At 48.1% G+C, this 19,338-nt stretch overlaps 1 protein-coding gene across 3 annotated transcripts in view; it reads right to left on the bottom strand.

The window, feature by feature from the left end:
- MYO7B (myosin VIIB) overlaps window positions 1–19,338 on the bottom strand; it is a 138,540-nt gene that overhangs the window by 88,999 nt on the left and 30,203 nt on the right. For 2 of the 3 annotated variants that reach the window (XM_074334550.2, XM_088794524.1), the window contains exons 2-6: window positions 13,577–13,618; window positions 6,460–6,573; window positions 5,284–5,436; window positions 3,732–3,916; window positions 425–546 (exon numbers count right to left, since the gene is read on the bottom strand). In XM_074334550.2, the coding sequence (XP_074190651.2) occupies window positions 425–546; window positions 3,732–3,916; window positions 5,284–5,436; window positions 6,460–6,573; window positions 13,577–13,618 (616 nt within the window). The remainder of the gene's footprint in view (window positions 1–424; window positions 547–3,731; window positions 3,917–5,283; window positions 5,437–6,459; window positions 6,574–13,576; window positions 13,619–19,338) is intronic. The other variant, XM_088794525.1, reaches the window with a different exon arrangement.

The following is a 19,338-nucleotide window of genomic DNA, read 5'->3' as shown; positions in this document are numbered from 1 at the left end:
GCTTCCCCTGTTTGCTCCTGCTTCCTCCCCTTTCATCCGCCGCAGGGGTTACCCCTCAATAAACCTCTTGCAGTCCCAATCCCAGCTCAGTAACTGCTTCCCAGAGGACCCAAACTGATACACCCAGCATTTCCCAAATTGATTTCATCTTGGAGCCTTTTTTAAAAGGAATACTTGTTACGATCCTGTGGAAAACACACTTAGTGAAAGCTTATAAGCTCATTCTCCTTTTCCCTTCAGGCTTCCTAGGAGCCCCCACACCACCACCCACCTCATTCTTGTCTTTGAGTCCTGAGGAAGCCTGACAAGTTGCTGAAGGTGTATGGCCTCCCCTGTGCTTCCCCAGGGGCACCTCCTGGCAGGACGGTTCCAGCCCACAGGGAGAGCCTGGGGAGGAGGGCTAGTCCTGAGGGTGACTTCTTACCTTCCAGGATGGGGTTGGCCTCCAGGACCTGCTGCTCAATCCACGAATGCTGGCCACTGATGGTGGCCAGGAACTGCAGGATGAGCTTGGTGGTCTCCGTTTTCCCCGCCCCAGACTCCCCGCTGCAAAGAGGGTGTGCAGGGACATCAGTCAATAGAACAAGCTTTCCACGCCTCTCAGCTCTCTTGCACGCCCACCACAGGCCTGCTTTCTGAGGCCCTCTCCCTGAGGTCCCGTGACCTCACACTGTTTCCATTGTATTAGTTATTGGTGTGTTTGTCTTTTCCACCCTGCTCAGCTGTGAGCCCTGGCAGGCAGGATCTATCTGGGTCATTCCAGGGTCATAGGCACAGTCACTACAGATGAATGAACAAGACCAGATAGATGACGCCTGTTGTGACATTGTCTCTGTGAGCAGCGAGTTTATGTTGGCCAGAGGGGAAGTGCATCCGTCTTTGGGAAGCAGCACTTTGGCATAGGCATTAAAAACTGCCGAATTATCCTGCCTTTAAGCCTAAGATAATAAGCCTAAAATCAGGAAAAGCCTTCTCCACAAACTTTCTGTTCATTAAAGCATTATGTATTTATCATTGCAGTCATGGAAAACTGGAAGTGACCTAAATGGGGGAATTAGTCAGAGAACTGTATACAGCCATTGAAACCAGTCTACCCAGAGCTTGCAGTAATGTGTCAATGTGTACTAGTTACAGTTACGTGACAAATGTTGGTACTATTCAGTATAATTTTAACTAAATGGGGGGAAGTCTTTTTTTCCAAAAATATCCAGCAGGTTTTTTTCCTGAAATTTTATAAAAGTTTCATAGTGAATATATATTAATTTCAGGATGGTGAGATGAAAACTAGTTTTTAAAAATTACTTGGGTGTTTAATTATGTTAGAAAATATACTTGCGTCTGACCCACACACACTCATTTGCACTGATTAATATTACTGTTATCAAGGCTTAAATGCTACTTGTGTATAAATTCTTTATTATGGAAATTGTCAAACACTATACGAGGTCTGGCAATTAAGTTTGGGAACTTACTGCAAGGATATTGCTAACCTCTTTTGATATCAGAGGGATTATTCATTATGAATTTGTACCAACTGGACAAACAGTTAACCAAGTTTACTATTTGCAAGTGCTTAAAAGGCTGTGTGAAAAAGTTAGACGACCTGAACTTTTCACCAACAATTCATGGCTCTTGCATCACGACAGTGCACCAGCTCACACGGCACTGTCTGTGAGGGAGTTTTTAGCCAGGAAACAAATAACAGGATTGGAACACCCTCCCTACTCTCCTGACCTGGCCCCCAATGACTTCTTTCTTTACCTGAAGATAAAGGAAATATTGAAAGGAAGGCATTTTGATGACATTCAGGACATGAAGGGTAATGCAACAACAGTTCTGATGGCCATTCCAGAAAAAGGGTTCCAAAATTGCTTTGAAGGGTGGACTAGGCGCTGGCGTCAGTGCACAGCTTCCCAAGGGGAGTACTTCAAAGGTGACCGTAGTGACATTCATCAGTGAGGTATTAGCACTTTTTCTAGGGTGAGTTCATGAACTTAATTGTCTGACTTTGAAAGTGGACGCATAATAGTGCGGTGTCTTGCTAATGAAAGCATGGCCCATAGGCCAGCAGTGCTGTCACCTGGATACAAGTACAGACTCCGATGCCCCACCCAGCTCTGCTCAGTTGGAATTTGCATTTTCACAAGATTCCTACACTTTCCCAGGGGGTTCCTACCCTTCACAGTTTGCATAATGAATTCCTACAGTTCCATTTCCAGCTTCAACTCCTGGCCAATTTTGTTTCCCCCATCCTGTGCTATTTTGAAGCAAATCCCAGATAAATTTTGTTTCATCTGAAAACACTAATTTTAAAAAACGTTTTGGTAAGAATGTCCACTATCACTATTCCAGTGAAGCCAGTCAGACCAACAAGCTTGGCCCTGGGGCAACGAGGGCAGGAGGAGAAGGCGGTATAACTCAGTGACCTTCTGTTCCTGCAAAGCGGGAAAGATGGGGTGCTCGCCCCTCTTCTCAGGCCCTGCATCCTAGAGGTGGGAGGTGGCCCTGTGAGCTTCCTGACCAGCCTGGGGCCCAGCTCCAGGAAGGAGGCCCCGTCTTCCAGTCTAGGGGGCAGATTGGGAGCACACTGTGCCTGTGCAAACAGGAAGAGCCTGAGAGGCAGAGCACCAGCACCTTGGCGCAGTAACCCCCTTCACTCGGAGAAGTGGAAATCACCTCACCTCTGTCTTCCTTCCAGAGCCCTGGGTTTGAATTTACTACTTAACAGCTACGGGCTCTGGGAAAGGATCTCAAGCTCTCTCGTTGTAGGTGTCCCCAACGGTAGAACAGGAATAAGAGTATCTATTCAGAGGGTTGCTGAGAACATGAAGCGTGATAACTTGTGCTGTAGGACTTCCTTCTGGCTTCTGTTCCAACGTGCCCTCCTCAGGGAGGCTGTGTCTGGTCTGCCCTTCCTCCTAAAGCAGTAGCCCCGGCACTCTCTTTTTCTCTTTCTTTGCAGTGTTTTTCTTCAAAGCAAGTTGAAAACCTTGCTTATTGTCTGCCTGTCTGTCTCCCTTCTAGAATGGAAGCTCCTTGAGGCAGGGACTGTAAATCTGTTTCACTGGCTTTGGTCTCCCCATGCTAGGGCTTTGTGGGACACACAGCTGGAGTAACTGGAGCATAACAGAAGAGCGAGTGAATGAATGAATGAATGAATGGCTCTACTAGAGCACCCATCAATGTGCCCTGTAGCCAAATTCCCCCTCCTGCTTCCTCCCTTTCTCCCACCCCCACCAGGAGGGCCTGTGCAGGAAGCAGAGAAGTCAGGCCAGGCAAGGACTCTGAAACAGGGTCAGGGCCTGGACTGGAGGGAGGGTACATCCCTTCTGGGCCCCAGTGACAGGAGAGCTGCCATCTGGAGTGCGGCTTCCCTGTCGTCACCTGAGGCCTGCCTTGAGGTTTCTTTTTTGAGTGACACCTCACCTGTTTGACCCTGGCACCCTCAAGTGCCTATGCCTGGTTACATTTCTAAATGAGCCTTCCTTGTCTCATGGGCGGTCTAGGCACTGGTGAGACAGTGGAAGAGCAGGTTCTGAAGGAAGGAAACCTTGGGAGGACTTTTTGGGGTGGGGGGCAGCTCACGTGCTGTTGGGGAGGGTGCTGCAGGGTCATGGGAGCCCTTCCTCACATGCGCCTGCAGAAAGGTTAGGAAGCGGAGGCGCTCCCTCCTGTACAAGTGGTGCTGTGTGGCCCCCCCGCCCTGCCCCGGACATGGGGCCTGCCCCCACCTGATAATACAGCACTGGTCCCTCTTGTTCCTCTTCATGTTGAAGTAGCAGCTGTTGGCGATGGTGAAGACATGTGGAGGCAGCTCACCTGCGTGGTGTGTGTAGTGCAGCTGCACCTGCTCTAGAGTGTAGAGGGGCAGCACCTGGAACGGGTTCACGGCCACCAAGATGGAGCCCGTGTACGTCTGAGGAAGGGAGCAGGAGGTTAGTGTCTTCCACTCTGAAGGCCAGAGCTGCCCAGCACTGACCTTGGCCTGGGGTGCAGCCCCCCGAGCGCTGCATGGGGAAGGGGTTCTGTTCTGTCCGGGAGGCAGACAGATCCTTCCTCTGGCAAGACAGGGACATTTACTATGAGTGAGGCAGGGGGTGCCTTCACAGGAAGCTTAAATGAGGTGGCCGCTAGTAACTTGTAGCATGCCATGTGGTACTGAGGGGAGACTTGATAAAAGTAGGCTGTATGTATGAAGTAGTGTTCACCTGCCTCCTGCAGGGCCTCCATGAGGCTTGTCAGCAACTGCAGCCCCCACGGATCCCTCCTGGGCCCCCTGTTCAGGACCACCTGCTCATGTGCAATGCCCACCAGCCCTGCCTGCCCCTCTGCGGGTGGGATGGGGGCAGCCATCTCAACAAGCCACACGATCATCCCCATCTTAGTCTTCATTTTAGGACTGTGGAGGACAAGCTCTCTCATTGCAAGGACTATGACAACCAGGTAAAGAAGGCAAGCGTTGGCTCTTTGGGATGGACACAGTGCCCTTGGTCTTCTCCTTAGCAGCCTGGGAGCTCTGGTGCGTGCCCAGCAGGAGCAGGTTCAGGGTCCTCGTCCCCTCCCTGCAGGGCTGCCTCCCTCTCCTCTCAGCCTTGCCCCTACTCAGGCCCCTGCTCACTCTCCCATTCTCCTCTGCATCCTAGGAGAAGAGCTGGTCAGAGCCAATGGAGCCAATAGGTCTGTGACAGGCCCAGGCCACGCCCCTTTAGGCAAAGTGGGTGTCAGTTTTGGAATACCACCTGTCCTGGGAAAGTCTGCCCTGGAACAGGGATGTGAGCCTTAGGGCTGGGTTGAGCCTCCCATCCACTGCCAGGATTGGGAAAAGGCCCCACATCTACACACGTGGCCTTCCTGGCAGTCACAAGACTCACTTCACAGGAGGGCAGGGTGACCTGGTGACCCTGTCTCTGCCACATGCCTACGAAGGGGGCTTCCAGAGACTATAACCATCCCATGGCCTCTGGTCCACTCAGACATCGGAGCAGACCTGACGCTCAGCCACAAATGAAAGGAAGAGGCAGCACTAACTGAGCACCTACTGTATGACAGGCACTGTGCTGGCATGCTACGTGCCAGCATTCTGTGCCCTCCAGGGGATTAGGGAGCAGAAGTAGAGACAAGTTAGGTACTTTCATCACATCATAGAGTCAGGGCGTGGGGAGCAGACTGAACCCGGTGTCCCTAGCTCCACACTCCCAGTCGCAGTGTCCCTCCACAGCCAGGAAGTGAGCATGTGTGGACCCAGCCCACTGTGGGAAGCCCAGCACAGACGCGGGGACTCACATAGATCTTGTGCTGCTGGTAGCGGATGAGCAGGTTGTGCACTATGCCCGCCTCATTCAGGTCACCCAGGTGGATCATGTCATCTACACCCTGGGCTGAGTTGGGGTGCATGGGGCTGAGGGTGCCAAAGTCTTCTGCTTGGATCCAGTGTTCCTGGAACGAAGGGCACACACTCCCCTGAAGGGCAGCCTCTGCATGGACCAACCCACTCCAAGTTCTCAACAGATCAGCTGACGTGGCCACCCATCCTGGCCAGTGTTAGTCTGTACTTAAGGTCAAGAGACACCCAGACAGTATCAGGTCAGTCTATATCTGGAGTCAGCACGTGTCTAGGGCCAGGTGTCAGTGTGCAGCTGGGGACTAGGAGTGCATTTCAGACCAGGGTCAGAGGTCTGACCTGACATAAGCCAGAAGTTATGTGTGGCTGTGATTGGGACCAAGGACAGTTTGCATCTGGTAGCCTCACAGATTGTTGGAATGAAAATATGCAAGTAAAAGTGTTTTTTAACTGCAGAACATAATTTTGCAAATAGAGATATTATTGTTAATATTCTACTGGTTTCCATAACATGGAGCTCCCAGGCTACAGTCTAGAATCTTCTCCCAACTCTGCACCACTGAACTCAGCAGAAGGCTGAAGAGGAGGCATCAAGCGACCAGCTTGGCCCCTTCCACAACGCCCAGGTGGCTGAGCTGACCTCCTGCAGCTACCCACAGCTTCCTACATCTTTCTTACCTGGGCTTTTTTTGCTCAGCTTGAGCCAAGTCTCATTTCCTTCCTCCTGACATTCTGGGGCCCTCCCGTCCAAGCACCTTTCTCACACACCTTTCCTTCCTACCTTCTTAACTCTCCAGGGACTCGTCCTTTACTTTGCAAACCAGCTTTCTGCCCTTCCCCCTCTTTGCCACAGCCCCTATCCCACATCACTCCTTCCTACCCCCCTGATTGTCCTAGTTTTTCCATCTGCCAACCCATTGTTCACTTTTTCACTATAGGAACAGCCCCCAAGAAAGACATTGCAACCTTCACCATGACAGGATCCCCCTCTGTCCTGCCATGCAGGCTCCCCACCTGGTGTTAGGGAATAGCACCAGAGGTGGGAGGGGCTCAGAGCCCTTGGGGGGATGAGGGCACTGAGAAGGCCCAGCCTCCCGAGAAAGCCTGTCCACACTGACCTTGCCCTCGTCATCTTCAACCAAGATCTTGCCGGGCTTCATTTCTTTGACGATGCCCCCAATGGCAATGCTGGTTTTGTTTGCAGAGTTGGGGTTCAGCCATACATGGTCACCCTAGAGCACAGGGGGAAGACAGTGGTTGGATCCCTGCTCCACCTTCCCCTTCCTGCTCAGGACTTACCTGTCCTAGGGCTGTCCCTCCCAACTAAGAGCTCCCAAGGTGGTTGTGCACCTTCTCTCCCTCATCCTTCTCTTCCTGCTCCTTTTCCCCCCCTCCTTTACACCCCTCCTTGACAGGAGAGTAATGGCAAATGGCAGTGGGAGTATCCCTGGTCTAGCTTTGTTCTAAGAAACAGACACGCCATATTTGCAGGAAGCAGTTTCTCTGTGAGGTAGAAAAAGAGAATCTTTGTCTTGTGAATAGCCCTGTGGTACCCAAACCCATTGGCTGGGGAGAAGTGAAGACAAATCTCACTAGATTTCTGCTAAACCTGCAACATGGCATTAACCCACATAAACCTTCTGATCCAAAAAAGGTTCACCCCGCTCAAAGAGGGGTGATCCAAGAGGGACCAGCACAGGTCTACATGCAAAGATACTGAAATCGAAAGGGAGGAATGGAACAGTTGAATAACACCAGGAAAAGCAAACAAACAAACAGTGGAAAGTTGCAACCAGGTATTTCGTCATGATTTCCAAAAACTTACTGACGTGCAGATCACATGCAAAAGTGCTCAGAAATTAGATGGTGAGACGACTGAAAGGATGAGACATTAATTCACAGAACTCAAGAAAGAAATGGAGGAAAAGAAATACACAGGTCAGAAATGAAAGCAACATTGGACACAACAACAGGGAAACACAATAACACTGCTAAAAGTATGGTGAACATCATAGAAGACAACGTAAAAAAATAATATAAACGAAATCACTTTAAATTGGAGCCAGAGCTGCTGTCCCAGAGGAACTGCTTGCTCGTCTTATGCCTCAAGACTCAGAATGTGAAAACAGGGCAAAATAACCTTTGGACTGGGACTAAAGCAAACTTGTGTCTCAAAAAACTATTTGCCTTTTTAACAAGAAAGCAGATATTATGACTTCTTGGCCTAATGACTGAAAATTAAAATCATTGTTTAGAATTACGTTAAAATCATTGTTTAGAATCACTATGTTAGCTTATCTGCACCTATAGCAATGCCTTCCTTCTATTGATGGAATTGTTCCCCTTCCCTTCTCATAAATATCCCTTACCTTTATCTCCTAATTGGAACATTATTTGGGTTTCTGCCTGAGTCAGTGCTTCACAAATAGCTGTTCTTATTGATTTCAAATAAATACTTGTTGCCTCTCACTTTGATCTCTTATTTTCAGGTTAACAATAGGAAGGAGAAAAATGAGCAAAATGACTTTGAAATTAAAAAAGATTAGAAAGAAAACAATAGATATGGAAGACAGGCAAAAATAGAAATAGTTGGACTGCCTAAAGAAGAAAACAAGACAAAAAAAAAGAAAGATTATTTAAAGATGTAATTTATGACAACTTTCCGGAAATTAAAGAAGACTTGAATCTATGGATTGGAAACACACCAGGTACCAGGAAACAATGACAAGGAAAAATCAACTCTAGGACATATACTAGTAAAAGTTACTGGATTTCAAAAATAAAGAAATATTTTTTGGGGGGAGACAGACAAAAAGATCGGTTCACTTATGAGGAGAAAATTCAGGACAAATTCAAACCCTACATAAAAGCCAAACAACTGCTACAAAGATCTCAGGAAAAGAGTAATCCACCCATTAGAATGGCCAAAGCAAAGAAAACAACAAGTGCTGGCGAGGATGTGGAGAAAAGCCAGCGCTCGTGCACTGTAGGTGGGAATGTAAATCAGTACAGCCACTATGGAAAAGAGGATGGGGGGGGGGGGGTCCTCAAAAAATTAAAAATACAACTACCATATGACCCAGCATTCCCACTTTTGGGTATTTATCGGAAAGAATTCAAAGATGAGTCTTGAAGGGATATCTGCACCCCATGTTCGTGGCAACATTATTCACAACAGCCAAGAAGTGAGTGCACCCCAAATGTCCACTGACAGATGGGCAGATGAACACCTTGTAGTATATGCACATAATGGCATGTCATGCAGCCTTAAAAAGGAAGGAAATCCTGTCACATTCTACACTGTGGCTGGATCTCAAGGACCTTGAGCTAAGCAAAATAAGCCAGTCACAAAAGGACAAATACTGTTTGATTCCACTCAATGAAGCATCTAAAGTAGTCAACATCATAGACACAGAAAGTAGATAAGGCTGGAGGAGGAGTGAGGGACAGTAGTTTTCAGTGTTGTATAAAGGTTCAGTTTTGCAAGATGAAGTTCTTAGATCTGTGGCACACCAATGAGAATATAATTAACACTGCTGAACTATTAATATGTGCTTTAAAATGGTGAAGATGGTAAATTTGATATTATGTGTTTTTCACCACAATAATAAATAAATAAATACAATAATTTTTCACCCAAATTGTCATTCTAGAATAACATAACATTTTTGAAGGTGCAGTATTATTCCCATAAGCCTTATGGAAAAAAACAAGTAGGGGGCAAACTTCAATCAACAGTATAAAAGATGAAAAATCAATCCCCACCAACACACTTGGTCAGGAACTTTCCAAATACTTGGAAGACCGTAAAAGTTTTCAGAGAGAGAGAGAAAAAAAAGACTGGTATACAAAAGCCCAAGAATTAGAATGGTATCGGATTTCTCAATAGCAATGCTGGAAGCCAGAAACAATGTGGAGTAAATGTCTTCAAATTTCTCAGGGAAAATTATATCCAGATGGAATCTTATGCTCAACTGACCTCAAATGTGAAGGAAGGTGTTTTTTAGACATGCAAGTTGTCACATTTACCTCCCACGAGGAGCCCTTTCCTCAGGAAGGGATTACAGGATGTATTAGATCAAAACAAGGGAGTAAACCAAGAGAAAGAAAGACCTTGGGTCAGTGCAAAGGAGAGGAAAACGGAATGTCAGGATGGCTATGAAGGCGAGTCCAAGACAACGCAGAAATGGAAGATAGCAGTCTAGACATCATAGGTCAGCAACTCTGGGAGAGATTTCTTTCCTGAGGATGAAATTGAACTCCCAATGAATGAGAACATTTTGAAAGGAGATGGACATATCTGGGAGAAAGATGGGGGTGAAAATCATGATAAATATATAGAAAACTAAGCAGATGGGAGAGTAAGGACAATTACAAAGTCTACCAAAGGAAAACACAAGCACTTAGAGTACAATTGCATGACTCAACTGAGGGTAACATTTACTTAGATAAAATAAGTAAACTGCATACAGATCCGATTAAAACTAGGATTTAGTAATTTCAGGAGGTGGAGAGAAAGATACTGTCTGCATAAAGGGCAGGGTGTGAGAGTTAGGGGTGGGGAGCTAAGGCCTTTCTCACATAGTAAAGTCCTTAATAGACGATGCCTGAAGCTAAACACTCAACTAGCACTGTGGCATGTTTTTTAGAGATATAGAGTGAAAGATCAGAGAATCAACTGGAAGGGTTGACTGTGGTTACCTCTGGGGAAGAAGAAGTGATTCTTTAAACTGGGTGCTTATGCCACTTTATAAAAATAAAAGCTAAATTGAAAAAGAACCAGCAAGGAGCAACTGCTACCCGATGCAGAAGGTCAGCCTGAGCAACAGACTCTGCTCATGGAACTGTTGGGTTGGTGCCAAAGTCATTGCGGTTTTTGCAGTTGTTCTTAACCATTTAAACTGCAATTACTTTTGCACCAACCTAATAATTAAAGTCCATCAGAACCTGAGACCTGGGGAAAGCTTCCTTACAACAGGATGAAATTCCAGTGTGAATCATTGCACTGCACAGCTGAAACAGCTGGCAGATCACTAAAGTGAGAAGATTAAAAATCAAAGACACGATGGAATCTCAGAGCAAAATTGGTATGAAGCAGAGCTGAAAAAGAGAGAGAGACCACTTCCAGTCCAGACTGAGTGATGAGGCATCAGCCCACCACGAGCTGGAAGAATAAATAAAAGAGTTGGAACATGAGTTTTGTTCACTTTATTTGGCTGAAGCTCTGTTAGGAAATAATGAGACGCCAACCAGCAAAAAATAGAGCATCTTCATGAACTCTATTGGCAGAAAAAGATGACTGTGCAGAAGCAGCTGAATCAAGAAAAGAATGATCAAGAAGAGAAAAAGCAGAACTATCAGCTGAAAAGGAAGTAAAAGTCCATATTGAGATTCAAGAAGCAGGCTGAGCTACAGAATCAGAGGGCTCTGCAGCGCCTGCATTGCTGTCCGTGGCAAGGAGTACCTGACAACCAGCTCTGCCTGTGCTGCAGAACGAGCTCGTGTGGGAGAGAAGGTGGTAGTCTTCCAGCAGGAGACAGAAACTGCTACAAGGAAGCCCAAAGACCCAAAGCCAGGAACAATCCACTCCTGGAGACTTCACCGTCAGATGCCTTCACACTGCTGTCTCCCGAGATGGGCGCGCTCTTTTGGCCCTGTGCCCAAGCCTATGTGCCCATCCACCCTGTCTTCTTCTTCCTATGGTAGCAGAGACAGGCCTAGAGATGGCTCTGTGCCTGCAGACGGCTCATGGAGGAGCCTCCCGCAGGAGGCCTCTGGTCTAAGCCCCGGCACAGGGCCAGCAGGAGACCCCCAGAAGCCTGGTCCTTCCACAGGGATGAGAGCATGGTTACCACTGCCATGGGCCCAGTTTTTTTCCCAGGAATGCTTCCCAACCAGTGCCTGGTCATTGGACCACTTCCCTATCTGTTAAGGCATGGATTAAATGAGGACAAGGAATGAGTGATTTACCATCAAGCTTAATGAATATTTATGGCTTCATGAATTGGGGACTGTGACAATCTGACAGAGAGGCACTTCAAATTTTAAAATATTTCTATCCAGTCTTGCCCATTGAAGGGTCCCCAGTCCGTCTGCACAACATTCATAGTTCTCATTTGGAAGGAAAATGGGGTTTCATTAAACAGACCAAAAACCAGGCCGCCCCATTTATTTGACGGATGGTCATAGTGAAGTTGAGAGAAAGGAGAGGCCTGGCTAAGGTCACACAGCGAGTGAATGGCAGGGCTTTCCCATACTTCTGAAGTGTGAAAATCAAATTTCTCCAATTCAAATCCTATTTTAATTATATTAGAAAAGTTCACTGGCCTGGGGTAGGGAAGTCCACTACTAATTGCTTTTTAAAAAATAAAGGCTTTTTCCATGATGTAGTTATTCAACATGCTTTTCTTAATAATAGAGATTAGAGTAAAACATAAAGCTTGTTATGGACTGAATTGTGTCACCCCACTGATATGTTGAAGCCTTAACCTGCAATGTGAACATATTTGGACAATGAGACTTTAAGGAGGTAATTAAAGTTAAATAAGGTCACAAGGGTGGGCCCTGATCCAGTAGTCCTGGTGTCCTTATAAGAAGAGTGCTCTTTCTCTGGGAGCGCACAGAGGAAGGCCGTGTGAGGACACTGTAAGAAGATAGCCTTCTGCAAGCCAGGAAGAGAGCCGTCACCAGGAACCAGGCATGCAGATCTCAGAGTTTTAGCTTCTAGAACTATGAGAACTATGAGAAATGAATTTCTGTTGTTTAAGTAATCCAGTCTGTGGTATTTTGTTACGGCGGCCTGAGCAGACTGATAGAAAGCCCCTTTGAAGTCAGACAGACCTGGGTGCTAATCCCTACTCTATATTCCATGAGCTATGGTATATGGCCTTGGGCAAGTCACTTTAACCTCTCTGAGCTCCAGTTTCCTCACCTATTGAAAGGAACAACTTCACAGGGCTGTTGTAAAGATGACATGTAATGGGTAAGTAGTCTCAATAGTGCCCTGCGCAGAGTAGTCATAGATAGAAGATGTGCCAGCAATAAGTTCAGCACGGTTCTGCCCTCCATTCAATAATCATTTGGGCCCTCTGAAGGGTTCTCTGATAAATAAGACCATCACCCTCCTCTCAGGGAACTTGCAATCTTAGAAGATAGAGCAGGACACAATTGCAGTTGAGAGTCTCTCTCTAAACTGCTGGAAGTAAGTCCTGTTCCCAGTGGGACCCTTGGCGCTAACACACTGCACTGGTGTGTTCCTGTCTGACTTGAGCTTGGCTTTACCTCATCCCTCTGCGTGCCCCAGGGTGCTACCCAGCTCTGATGTCTGTGGTTTACTTACCAAAGCCCTTGCAACCTGAATCTGTAGACCACACATGTTCTCTCTCCAGCCTGAAACAACCTCATCTCTCTTTTATAACTGAAAAAAACTACCCTGGCTGCCTGTTCTGTGAGTCAGGAACTCCCTGCACATCCACTCACAGGAGCCCTGAGGCGCATGTTTGGGGTTGCTGCCCCCTCTCAGCAGTGTGGATGCAGGAGACAGTGGCCGCTTTGTGGCTTTGCATTCAGGAGGAGAATATTTGGGGCATTATCTTATCAAAAAGGATGCTGCAGCACTCTGGCTTTCCTGGGTTTGGGCTAGAATTCTGGAGGGCAGGGAAGGACACCTGAGCTGATTTGGGGGCTCTCCTCTGGGCTCCCCAGTCCCTGAGCTTCTCAGTCATGCAGGCACACAGCACCCAGGGTACCTAGAGGCCTGTCCTCCCACCCTTCCCCCAGGGCAGGGCCGGGTCTCAGTGTTTGTCTGTAAATGCAAGACTCATTTGCTCCCTTTCCACCTGGAGCTGTGTGCTGGCTGCTGGGACCAGCTGGCAGGCAACAGAGTTGGCTGAGCTGAAGGAAGATGACGCAGAGCCCTGGTAGCAGTTTCCCAGTGTTTATTCCTGCCCTCTGGGCGAGCGCCCTACAACTGCTGCAATGAGACAGCAAACGAGAAATGCCTTTGTCAAGACATTTTAAGTCTACATATAAGTGAGGGATTCCTGAGCACATGTGGTCCCTGAGAAGGCCCGTTTTCTTTAGACAATGTCATCTGTCTTGTTCCTAACACTTTATTGTTGACCCCTGGTAGGGTCGCACTGCCTGACTTCTTTCTGTGGGAGTGATTTGCCTCGGCCTTTCGGCCTTTTGTAATTGCCACAAACCATCCCAAGCTGGAACACATGCAGTTCTTACCAGCCTGAAGATAGACATCCTGAGACAGCGGCTCCTGGCAGCCTGTGTGTGAGAGAAAGCAGAATGTCAGTTCCCAGGCCCTGACTCAGAGCCCCTGGGGAGCGAGTGTGTTCATCAGTGTACCCCCCAGTGCCTGGCCTGGGGCTGCACTGCAGAACTGACTCTTGAATAAATAAATCATTGTCCCATCCAACTATAAGAAGATGTGCTCTCAGTCTTTCATCCTGTCTCATCTTCAATGAACATTTATTTTGCTTTTGGCACTGGGCTCAACATAGGGCATGGGGGTGGTTCTGAACATATTTAAAGCACAGTCCCTGTCACCGAGAAGCACACGTTTTATATGGTCAGACATCCATGGAAACCAGTCATCACCCTACGCCATGGGGGCACTGAGGTGAGCCCCAGGTAGCTACAGACATGTGACACTTTACCTAAAGCTCACAGCACCTGGAAACACAGGTGCGCCCCCGTTCCATACACGGGGCTTGATAAGGGAAAGGTGGCCCAGCTGATGGACAGCACAGCTGGGAATCCAGCCTGGATCTGCCCTGTCACACCTGCCCACTGTGCCTGGCTGCCCTCCAGCTGGCCGCTCGAGAGCAGAGGCTGGAGGCGAGGCAAGGCCCTAATCTGAAGGAGGGCCCTGCTGCCACTGTCCCACCTAGGGTTCTGGCCCCTTGCCCTCCGTGCACTGAGTGTGTGAGGCAGACAGCTGTTTTGCTCACCAGCTCCCTGCATCCAGCACAGACCTGCCTCCAGGATGGGACCAGTGGGTATCTGTTCAATGAAACGCTGAATGAAGTCCCTGGGAGGATTCACATTGAAGACAGCTCCACAGGTGAGTAAGGACTCACAGTGGGAGGAGGGAGGGGCGTTCTCCAAGGACAGGGCAGCTTCCACAAGGCAGGAGGGAAAGTGACCGTGTCATGACCGACGTGACCGGAGGGGCAGCGTGTGTAGTAAGCAGACCGAGGGGAGGTAAGGAGAGAGGGGTGTAGGTGGCAGCTCAATGTGACAGTCTTTTCGCTATTCTGTTCTGCTGGATGAGGAATTTTATTATTCCAATTTTTATTTAAGGCACAAGTATTTATACATTTAATGACAATATAAAACTAACAGCATTTGTTGAGCACCTATAAGGTAAAAGGCAATAATTAGACTATTAGATTCCTTTTTAAGGTCTGAGGTTACATTTCCCTCCCTAACCCCAAAGAAGCATGGTATCTCTTCCCTGGGTCCTGTCCACACTTCTGTCTCCTGAGGACAGATGGGAAGAAGGAGCTTGTGGCACAGAGTCTGACAATCTAGGAAGGGTGTTCTGGGGGTGCTGCAGCCTGGCCTCCCCAGGAGGCTCAGGGCCTGGGCCTCTGGCAACAGGGCTGACCCCAGGTGAGAGTGTGTCCCCAGGAGCCTGGGGAGGGACTGGGTACAGTGAGAGAGCTGGCTCTGTCACCTACCCGCTGCAGGAGCTGAAGAAGGGCCTGCGTGTGACTTAACACACTCCTTCTTGAAATAGGAATGCCGGGGTTTTGCAGGCAGCTGTGAGGTCAGTGATACCCGGGAGCACTCCCAAAATGTTTGTGTCCCCCAGGAAGCTCTGCTGAGGGCCCTGAGGGATTGTCATGCCCAGGCAGGAGGCTGCTGACAGGGTCTCCCAGATTCCCTCTCCTCTGTCCTAGGGAAGGGGCCCAGGTGACTGCCTACCGCCACCTGGACACCTGCAGCCAACATGGACCCTGCCAGGCAAGGCTTTGGAATCTGCTAGTCCTCGTTTTAAAGGCAGAAACCGGACGAACCACGATTAACAGCTGCCCCAGGGAAGACTTCCAGGGTGGCAGCACTGCTCCGAGAAGAAATGCTGCTGTGCCCTTCCACAGGGGAGACAGTGGAGGGTGGGAAACATTGAGACTTTGCAAACATTATCCAACTGGTTAGCGAAGAAAGGGATGCTTCTACCCAACTACGAGTATGAAATCCATCCTGTTTGCCCTACTTTCCTGTCTGGGAAAAGTTTGAGAGCCTGTATGAAAAGGCAAAGAAGACTTAATGGAATCCAGACTCCCAGGCAGCTCTTTCCAAGGAATACTGGTTGGTCTTCCCACTGCACACGTGTAACCCAGGGAGGTGGCAAGTAAAACAGGCACAGAGGCCGTTGCTCTGCCTCTAGCTCCACACTGTCACTCTTGTTCCTCACTTCTCCACATCAGGTAGAAATCTGGGGCTTACCCATGGTTCCTGGCTCTGTCATCCTCTGTCACCCATGGCATCTGACCTTCACGTACATACACCATGTCATCGCTCTCCAGACACCAGAATCTGCTTCACAGGTGCCCCCTGCCAGTCCTGTTCCCCCTGGGGCATGACTTGCCCCATGTCCTGGACTCCCATCACTCTGATCCCCAGGCTCTGGTGACCTCCACGTCCCTGCGACTGGCCCTGGTCTTCCCATGTCCCAGACTGCTCCACATCGGAAGCCGTCTCTCGAAAAAAAAAAAAAAGAAAAAAAAAAAAAAAAGAAGCTGTCTCTCCCAGCTGCCACTTTCCAGACAGTCAGCCAGTACCATGTGCTCCCCGCAGAAGCATTTCCTCGTGACCTCTCACCCCTTGGCTCCTCTGTTTCTCCCCAATCTGTCAAGCTGCATCCTAGTTCCAGTTGTGTCCCAAACAGCCTAGAAACTGCCTTAAATCTTTTTTAGAATACAGTGGTTTTATAAATACCCATTAAACCGAATACACAAATAAAGTACAATAAGCTGCACACACGGGGACCCCTCTGGCCCACCATCCCTGGTGAACTCTGCTCTCACCTGCAAAGTCCCGGCCAAGGATGGGCCACACCCCCACCCAGACAGGGGCCAGAGGACCCTTCTGTGGGCCCTAGGGAGGTCTTTCAGGGAAAACAAACACTATTTCAAAGTTCCCTCCCACAACTCACTCTGCAGAACCTTGACCTGCGCCACTGAAAAAGGAAAAACCACACTCAGCTTCCAGCTTTGCCCACTGCCTGCCTTCCCAGGGGAAGGGACCCCTGACACCCCACACTCACGCCTCCAGCCCTGCCATCTCTGGCCCTCTCCCTCAGGGCCTTGGCTTTATCAGTTACTGTAGTGGTTAAAATAAGTCCACAAATTCTTTGACACCTCTCCCTTCACAAGATGGAGACTTGTTCTCCCATCTTGAGTGTGGACTTAGTGATTCACTTCTACCAGATATAATAAGGTGGAAGTGATGAAGCGTAGCTTCTAAGATGAGTGCATAAAAGGCTTTGTGGCTTTCTTTGCTCTCTCTAGGATTGCTCAGCTTGAGGGAACTTGCTGTCATGTCAGGAGGACACTCAAGCAGCCAGGAGCAGGGTCCCACGTGGTAAGGAACTGAGGTCTCCAGCCTACAGCCAGTGACCCTGGAAGCAGATCTTCCGGCCCTGTCAAAGCCTCAGATGACCACAGCTCCAGCCAGCATCCTGACTGCAACCTTCTTATGGGCTGAATTCCATCTCCCCAAATTCATATGTTGAAGTCCTAACCCCTAGGACCTCAGAATGGGACTGTATATGGAAATAAAGCCTTTAAAGAGGTGATGAGGTAAATGTCTAACCACTATGTTGTTTTGTACACACCCAAAACTAATAATAATTTAAAAAAAAAAAGCAACTGAAGCTTAACTGTTACAAGTTTGATATCAAAAGATATATATATATATATATATATATATATATATATATATGAGATATTTTTAATAAAAAATACTTAGGAGAAAACAAAAGAAAAATAAAATGAGGCTGTTGGGGTGGGCCCTAATCCAACATGACTATCCTTGTAAGAAGAGGAAGAAATACCAGAGGCATATGTGCATTCAGGGGTGACCATATGAGGACAAAGCAGCAAGAGGGTGGCTATCTGAAAGCCAGGCAGAGAGGCCTCGGAACGAAAACAACCCTGCCAGCATCTTGGTGTTGCACTTCCAGCTCCAGCACCATGGGAACATAAATTTCTGTTGTTTAAGCTGCGTAGTCTGTGCCATTTTGTTAAAGCAGCCCTAGCAAAGTAATGCAAACCTCATGAGGGTCCCTGGCCCAGAAACGCCCAGCTAAGCTGCTCTTAGATTTCTGACCCTCAGAAACTGTATGAGATAATAAATATTTGTTGTTTAAGCTGCCAAAATTTGGAGTAATTTGTTATGCAGCAATAGATAACTAATACAATTACCCTTCTCACATCTTTATCCATTCTCACTCTTCTGGCCTTTCCACTCTGCATAGAGATAAACTCAGATCTAATGTCTTAAAATGAATTTTCTTGGCGTCATGACACCTTCCAGCTACTGCCGTCCCTTGCTTTTATTCCACAGCTGAGCTGCTTGAAGGAGTTGCCCCATTATGCTGCCTCCACTGTCTCACCTCCATGCCTTTCCAGCCCTGGGTCACACACATGTGCCCAAAAACACTGCACTGACCCCTCTAGGACCAACACTGCCTAAGTCCTATAGCTTCATTCTGTCTTGCTCTCTCAATGCTGAGACTCTCAGCCATGCCCCTTTTCCGAATGGCACCCCCTTGGCTTCTGTAGGACTTTATTTCCCTGCCTTTCCTTACCTCTGAAAGTACTTTCAATCTCCTCCTAGGGCCCCTTCCCTCACCTTGACCTCTTGGTTTCTGAGAGAGATGCTGATTGTTTCTTTCTGCCTGGCATGCCTTCCTCTGTTTCCTTTTGGGGAAATTCTTCTCCCCTTCTCTACAACATGTTTCTGATGGGGGACTGTGAATCATGGTACCCCAGAACGGGTGTAAGACTCAAGTGAGGACCAATCACAGGTGTTCCCTGGGATGTTATAAATTGGAGCTGGGCATTGGTTTTCCTCTTTAATTTTAATGTTATAAAATGTAATTCCAGAACTGCCAAAACTATGGTCCTAGTTTCTTGAAAATAGGTGGTTTGAGAGAATAAATTTGGTAGGAAGGGAGAGAAGGAGACAAAAAACAGAAATCCTGTCTCTGCCTTTTTGCACTAAGCCATTTGGATTCTGTCATTGAAACCAAGGAATTCTCATAGATCTGGTGGCCCTCATTCTATTCTCTTTCAGCCTGTACAGTCCCGTTGTGCATTCCCACCCCCTTCCAGGACCACTGCCAGAGGCAAAGCACCACTGGGTCCCAAATCAATGTCTCCAACCCTCTTTATTCTGAGCTCGTGACCCACGAATGCCCTATTTCTCTGAATATCTACCAACAGATGTGCTATGGGCACATCAAACTCAACATAACCACAGCAACTCATCTCCTTATCTCAATAAATGAAATTAGCAACTGATGAAGAAAACACTTGAGTCATCCTATTACCCTCATGTTGAAATGATTGCTGGGATCTGAAAATTTTATCTTTTAAAAATTTGAAGCTTCCGGGCCGGCCCGGTGGCTCAGGCGGTTAGAGCTCCGTGTTCCTCACTCCGAAGGCTGCTGGTTCGATTCCCACATGGGCCAGTGGGCTCTCAACCACAAGGTTGCTGGTTCAACTCCTTGAGTCCCACAAGGGATGGTGGGCTCCGCCCCCTGCAACTAAGATTGAACAGGGCACCTTGAGCTGAGCTGCCTCCTGGATGGCTCAGTTGGTTGGAGCACGGGCTCTCAACCACAAGGTTGCCAGTTCAATTCCTCGAGTCCCACAAGAGATTGATGGTGGGCAGTGCCCCCTGCAACTAAGATTGAACACGGCACCTTGAGCTGAGCTGCCGCTGAGCTCTTGGATGGCTCAGTTGGTTGGAGC

Source organism: Rhinolophus sinicus, chromosome 17 (genome assembly GCF_057876585.1).
Source record: "Rhinolophus sinicus isolate RSI-liver-muscle chromosome 17, RSI-T2T, whole genome shotgun sequence".
Lineage (NCBI taxonomy): Eukaryota > Metazoa > Chordata > Mammalia > Chiroptera > Rhinolophidae > Rhinolophus > Rhinolophus sinicus.
This window is presented reverse-complemented; position numbering and strand designations above follow the sequence as displayed.